Source organism: Octopus sinensis, unplaced genomic scaffold (assembly GCF_006345805.1).
Source record: "Octopus sinensis unplaced genomic scaffold, ASM634580v1 Contig13849, whole genome shotgun sequence".
Classification (NCBI taxonomy): Eukaryota; Metazoa; Mollusca; class Cephalopoda; order Octopoda; family Octopodidae; genus Octopus; species Octopus sinensis.
Window position 1 is genome coordinate 15,171 of NW_021833048.1, and position 7,330 is coordinate 22,500.

General features: G+C 43.8%; 1 protein-coding gene across 1 annotated transcript in view; it reads left to right on the top strand.

Moving 5' to 3' along the window:
* Nucleotides 1–391: 391 nt before the first annotated feature.
* Nucleotides 392–7,330, top strand: part of LOC115229909 (trypsin alpha-3) — a 16,938-nt gene continuing 9,999 nt past the window's right edge. Inside the window, exons 1-3 of the mRNA XM_029800170.2 lie at nt 392–668; nt 3,943–4,096; nt 4,806–4,930. Of these exons, the coding sequence (XP_029656030.1) occupies nt 491–668; nt 3,943–4,096; nt 4,806–4,930 (457 nt within the window). The 5' untranslated portion in view covers nt 392–490. The remainder of the gene's footprint in view (nt 669–3,942; nt 4,097–4,805; nt 4,931–7,330) is intronic.

The window sequence follows — 7,330 nt, forward strand, 5'->3', positions numbered from 1 at the left end:
CACACGCACATACATACACACAGATACACCCACGTCTTTCACCTGCCCCTGCTTCTCTCTCACCCACCTCTTACTCTCTACGATTTCTTTACTTACTCTCCTCTCTCCCCCCTCTTATTTTGCTCCCTCTCTTTCACTCCCTCTCCCTTTGTCTTCTTTCTCTCTCCCTCTCTCTTCACTCTGTGTCTGTCTTTCATCTTCTCTCCCTACTTCTCTTGCACCCATCTCTCTCTCCTTTGCCTCTCACTTATTTCTTTCTCCTCTCTCTCCTCTCTCTCTCTCTCTCCTCCGCCTTGCTTTGTCCTCATTCTCTCTCTCTCCTCCCTCCCTCCCTCGCTCTCTCTCTCTCCCTCTCCCTCGCTCTCCCAACCTCGCTCTCCCTCCCCCTCCCCCCCCGTTCTCACTCTCCCTCTCTCGCACACAACACTCACTCAAACACGTCGGTCACTCTATAATCTCTCCATTCTTCCCCTTTATAAATCTACCTCAAATGGTGACCCTTAACGGTGGCCGCAGACAACCGGACGACGCGGACCATCAGACGGGACCCCTGTCTTCCGCACCAACTTCTCAAAGGCGGGCCCTGAAGCTATACCTGGTGGTTGCTTGTCTCGCCCTTCAGTGTGTCCTCGTTCACGCACAACCCACGACACAGCGCAACGACGATGGTAAGTACATCCAAAATGACCAAAACTTTGTCAGTCTGGCTGTCTGTTTGCCTGTTTGCCTGTCTGTCTGTCTTCCTGTCTGTTTGCCTGTCTGTCTGTCTGTTTTCCTGTCTGTCTGTCTGTTTGCCTGTCTGTCTGTCTGTTTGCCTGTCTGTCTGTCTGTCTGTTTGCCTGTCTGTCTGTCTCTTTGCCTGCCTGCCTGTCTGTCTGTCTGTCTGTTTGCCTGTCTGTCTGTTTGTCTGTCTGTTTGTCTATTTGCCTGTCTGTCTGTCTGTCTGTTTGCCTGTCTGTCTGTCTGATTGTCTATTTGCCTGTCTGTCTGTCTGTTTGCCAGTCTGTCTGTCTGTTTGCCTGTCTGTCTGTCTGCCTGTTTGCCTGTCTGTCTGTTTGCCTGTCTGTCTGCCTGTCTGTTACCTGTCTGTTTGCCTGTCTGTCTGTCTGTCTCTGACCCTTTTCCTGCTTTCAGCCATTGGAATCCGGTCCCTCCTGGGGCACCCTGTACAAGGGTTCGAGTCAGCGTTATTGTTCCTAGGACACATTTCTGTTTAACATTTTTATTTTATTAATCTCCATTTGTCCAACTTCTATGTATATAAATATCCACTTGGCCATGCATAAGGACGCATGACCCAGTGGTTAGGGTGTGGCACTCGCGATCACTAGATTGTGGTTTCAATTCCCAGACCGGGGGCTCTCTCTTTTTACTCTTTTACTTGTTTCAGTCATTTGACTGTGGCCATGCTGAAGCACCGCCTTTAGTCGAGCAAATCGACCCCAGGACTTATTCTTTGTATGCCCAGTACTTATTCTATCGGTCTCTTTTGCCGAACCGCTAAGTAACGGGGACAAACACACGACAGGCTTCTTTCAGTTTCCGTCTACCAAATCCACTCACAAGGCATTGGTCGGCCCGGGGCTATAGCAAAAGACACTTGCCCAAGATGCCACGCAGTGGGACTGAACCCGGAACCATGTGGTTGGTTAGCAAGCTACTTACCACACAGCCACTCCTGCGTGTTGTGTTCTTGAGCAAAACGTGTCACCTCGCATCGCTCGGCAATCACTTTGACATCTGACACATGGTACACCATTCATACCTGTTCAGGTAACATCGATTTGATGGAAGGGGTGAGTTAGTGCACAGCGAGAACATTTGATTGTTATAAATCAATCATTTGTGTAGGTCAATCGGTGCAGACTGAACGCTTGTACATCGTCTTTGACGGGAGAGTCCGTCATATTCATTTATTCTTTTACGGGACTTGTTCTTTGTAAACCTAATACTTATTCTATCAGTCCTCTTTTGCCGAACCGCTAAATCACGGGGATGTAAACACACCAACATCGGTTGTCAAGTGATGGTAAGGGGTCAAACACAGACACACAAATACACACACACAAACATATGACGGGCTTCTTTCAGTTTCTGTCTACCAAATCCACTCACAAGGCTTTGGTCAGCCCAAAGCTATAGTAAAAGACACTTGCCCACAAAGGCAGCAAGCTGGCAGAAACGTTAGCACGCCGGGCGAAATGCCTAGTGGTATTTCGTCTGAGTTCAAATTCTGCCGAGGTCGACTTTGCCTTTCATCCTTTCGGGGTTGATTAAATAAGTACCAATTACGCACTGGGGTCGATGTAATCGACTTAATCCCTTTGTCTGTCCTTGTTTGTCCCGTCTATGTTTAGCCCCTTGTGGGTAATAAAGAAATATATATATTTATTCTTTCACTTGTTTCACTTGTGGCCATGCTAGAGCACTGCCTTGAAGGGTCTTTGCCGAACAAATCAGCCCCAGGACATATTTTAAGCCTAGAACTTATTCTATTGGTCTCTTTTACCAAACTGTTAAGTTATGGGGACATAAACACACTAACACTGGTTGTCAAGTGGAGATGAGGGAACAAACAGACACACATACACATATATACATATACATATATATATACATATATATATATATATATATATATATTATATATATGTTACATGATCATGTGACCGACCAGACCATCAGATGTTACTACACATCGCTGGTCACAATGCCTTCGCATTGTTTTAGCCTTCAAATGACGCCACCCCGCTGGCTAAGCGAGCAGGCCAACAGAAGAAAGAGTGAAAGTTGTGGCGAAAGAGTACAGCAGGGATCGCCACCACCCCCTGCCGGAGCCTCATGGAGCTTTAGGTGTTTTTGTTCAATAAACACTCACAACGCCCGGTCTGGGAATCGAAACCGCGATCCTACAACCGCGAGTCCGCAGCCCTAACCACTTGGCCATTGCGCCTCCACATATATATATATATATATGTGTGGTGTGTGTGTGTGTGTGTGTGTGTGTGTGTATGTATGTACAGGGTGACCCAAACATAGGTTTAGAGTTATCACATAGGCGTTTGAAATTTATTTTAAGACATTTTATTACATTTACATTTCTGTCTTGACAAAATTAATTAAATTAGCAAAGAATAATGGTTTCATATTCTTGTTTTTATATTTAAGATCTAAACTGTTGATATATGAATGGAAAAGAGAGAGTTGAATAACTGTAAACCTACTTTTGGGGCCACCTGTATACATGTATATGTATACGATGGGCTTCTTTCAGTTTCCACCTACTACATCAACTCACAAGGCTTTGGTTGGTTCAGGGCTATAGCAGAAGAGGTGCCAGTGCCACCTGTGCCAGTGCCACCTGTGCCAGTGCCACCTGAGTGGCTCCCGTGCTGGTGACATGTAAAAAAAAACACCCACTGCATTCTTGGAGTGGTTGGCATTAGGAAGGGCATCCGGTTGTAGAAACTCTGCAGATCAAGTTTGGAGCCTGGTGCAGCCATCTGGTGGCCAGTCTTCAGTCAAACCGTCCATTCTATGCCAGCATGGAAAGCGGATGTTGATGATGACGATGATGATGATAATGATGTTGACGACGATGATGATGATGATGACAACGATGATGATGATGATGATGTTGACGACGATGATGATGATGATGACAACGACGACGATGATGATAATGATGATGATGATAATGATGATGACGACGATGATGATGACAACGATGATGATGATGACGAAGACGATGATGATGAAATATTAAAGTATTGTGGTGAAAATGAGTTACCCTGCAATGGACTAGCATCCCATCCAGGTGGGGAATGGAATTTTCATCTTACGCCATGGGGGAAACCAGGAAACAGGATCCTCATGAGCCAGCACAACTCAAGAAAGGTAAACTTTTACCTTTAATAAACCCGTTTATTTGTGTTGTTGCAGTTTTTGCTGACCACCACCACAAACTGGAGAGTAGCCCTGCAAAGGAATGCCAGTTCCCGCATATTGTGCTTCTTCGCTTCCATGGTCGAGAGATCCTCCAGTGCGCAGGGAGCTTGATTGACAGCAGACATGTCATCACGGCAGCTCACTGCCTGTAAGTCATTACTCTTTAGTCAAATAATAATAATAAAGACTTTTACAACCTTAGTCCCCCCCACATCCCCCTCTCTCTCTCTCTGTCTCCCTCAATTTTCTGCATTGTTGTTGTTGTTATTGTTGTTTTTCTTCTCCTCCTCCTCCTCCTCCTTCATCTTCTTGTTGTTCTTCTTCTTCCCCTTCTTCTTCTCCTCCTCCTCCTTCGTCTTGTTGTTGTTCTTGTTCTTCTTCTTCTCCCCCTTCTTCCTCTTCTTCTTATCCTCCACCTCCTTCTCCTCCTCCTCCTCCTTCTCCTTCTTCATTATCATTATCACCACCATCACCACCATCATCATCATCACCGTTATCACTACTATCATCACCACCACCACCACCACCAACACCACCACCATCACTGCCATCATCATCACCATCATCACCACCACCACCACCACAACCATTGTCATCATCATTATCAATACCACCACAACCACTACCACCATTATCATGATCACCATCACCATCATCATCGTCACTATCATCATCAACGAATGTCCGCTTTCCATGCTGGCATGGGGTGGCTTCTCTGACAGGAGCTGGCCATCCAGAGAACCACACCCACCCCCTAACCCCATTGTCTGAATCATTGGCACAGTTCCTGTGACTGAATGCTCTTTCTTACGACAAACAGGTAATACGATCTCCCTATTTTTGTTTTTTTTCCACAGAAGTCAGGGGCCGAGTGAAATTTCAGCATATTTTGGTTCCGTCGTCACCACCCAGATGCCAATTAAGATTTCCGTGGAGAATTACACGATGCACGGAGATTTCCTTCAAAGTAAAAAGTATCTCTGTGAGTATTTAACAAATACACATCATCATCATCGTCATCAACATCATCACCATTTAGCACCTGAGAGAGAGAGAGAGGAGGGGGGGAAGTGATAGATAGAAGGATGGATGGACAGACGACGGACGGACGGACAGACAGAAGGTGGCAAGCTGCCAGAAACGTTAGCACGCTGGGCGAAATGCTTAGCGGTACTTTGTCTGCGTTACGTTGTGAGTTCAAATTCCGCCGAGGTCGACTTTGCCTTTCATCCTTTCGGGGTCGATAAATTAAGTACCAGTTACGCACTGGGGTCGATGTAATCGACTTAATACCTATGTCTGTCCTTGTTTGTCCCCTCTGTGTTTAGCCCCTTGTGGGTAATAAAGAAATAGGTACTTTGTCTGCCGCTACGTTCTGAGTTCAAATTCTGCAGAGGTCGACTTTCCCTTTCATCCTTTCGGGGTCGATTAAATAAGTACCAGTTACGCACTGGGGTCGATGTAATCGACTTAATCCGTTTGTCTGTCCTTGTTTGGCCCCTTGTGGGTAGTAAATAAATAAGACAGACAGACAGACAGGCAGGTAGGTAGGTAGATAGACAGACAGACAGACACATAGGTAGATAGATAGATATAGATAGATAGATAGATAGATAGATAGATAGATCGATAGATAGGTAGATAGACAGATAGATAGTTAGGTAGGTAGGTAGATAGATAGATAGATAGATAGACAGACAGATAGACAGACAGACAGACAGATAGATAGATAGATAGATAGACAGACAGACAGACAGACAGACAGACAGACAGACAGACAGACAGACAGACAGACAGACAGATGATAGATAGATAGACATAAAGACAGATAGACAGACAGACAGATAGATAGATAGATAGACAGATAGATATTAGGGTGAACCAATGAGGGAACCTCTATGTTGTTAATTGGCCTGCTAGAAATGGTAGCCAAACCTCTCTCAAATCGTTTCCTGCAGTCAGAAAAGAAACAAAGGAGAACACACGAAAATAATGTAGTTTCTAATACAGAAAAGATGTGATAGTCACAGCTGGAACCACCTTTCAACCTAAGTCTATTCAGCCAGAGCTGACCTGGTGCTAAACAAGAACATATAGATCAATATAAGCATGTGTGTGTGTGTGTGTATATATGTATATATAGTTATACGCATACACAGATTCACATACATATACACACACAAAGTCTGATGATGGCTTCATCATCATCATCATCATCATCGTTTAACGTCCGTTTTCCATGCTGGCATGGGTTGGACAGTTTGACTGGGGTCTAGTAAGCCAGAAGGCTGCACCAGGCCCCAATCTGATCTGGCAGTGTTTCTACAGCTGGATGCCCTTCCTAACGCCAACCACTCTGAGAGTGTAGTGGGTGCCTTTTACATGCCACCGGCATGAGGGCCACTCAGGCGGTACTGCCATTGACCACGCTCGAATGGTGCTTTTGTACGTGCCACCCTAACTCTTAATAATATTCTTGTTTAAGAATAATAAATTTGTATTCTACAAAAGTGTAGAGCAATCCATCAGATTAATGGGAAATTGTTTTTTATTAAAACTGAACATAACAAACAAACATTAAGATATTTGGAGCAACCTCAAGATTAATCAGCCGAAATTGCGAGGATGATCCGGTTCTTGACTGAGGATAAAAGGCTTCGAATGTTCGTGACATCCTGTTATTGTTTTTACGTATTATTTTTATTGTTTCTACGTATTATTTTTGTATTCATATTCGTGTAACATCGTCCTTTTTTCCATCTCTGTTTTGTATACATTCGAAGCTTTCTTCCAGGGAATCTAATGCATTTAGCTTAGATTTTTCCTTTGGGGCTGGCCAGATTGAAGTAATCTCAAGATTAATCAGTCAAAATTGCGAGGATGATCCGGTTCTTGACTGAAGATTGAAGGCTTCGAATGTCCCTTCCGTGTTTTTTGTATCGTCTCCTAAATGTTTTGCGTTCTTGTCCCAGTTTGTATTTTTATACATATATATATATATATATATATATATATATATATGTATAAAAATACATATATATATATATATATATATACATATACACACCCCTTTACATACACACACATATATTCAGTTAGAGTTGAAACGCTATTTGATTTATTTTTCAGTGTACAATTTTCCCACTCCCAAGTATGACATCACCCCTTCCTTTCTCATTCATAAACACAAGAGTATTATTATAGTAGATTATCTCGGTAACCATGGGAACTATAAAAAAAAATACAAAGCCCAGCATCACCACCGGATCATTCTACACATCTCTCTTTTACTTGTTTAAGTCATTTGCGACCATGCTGGAGCACGACCTTTAGTCGAGCAAATCGACCCCGAGACTTATTCTTTGTAAGCCTAGTACTTATT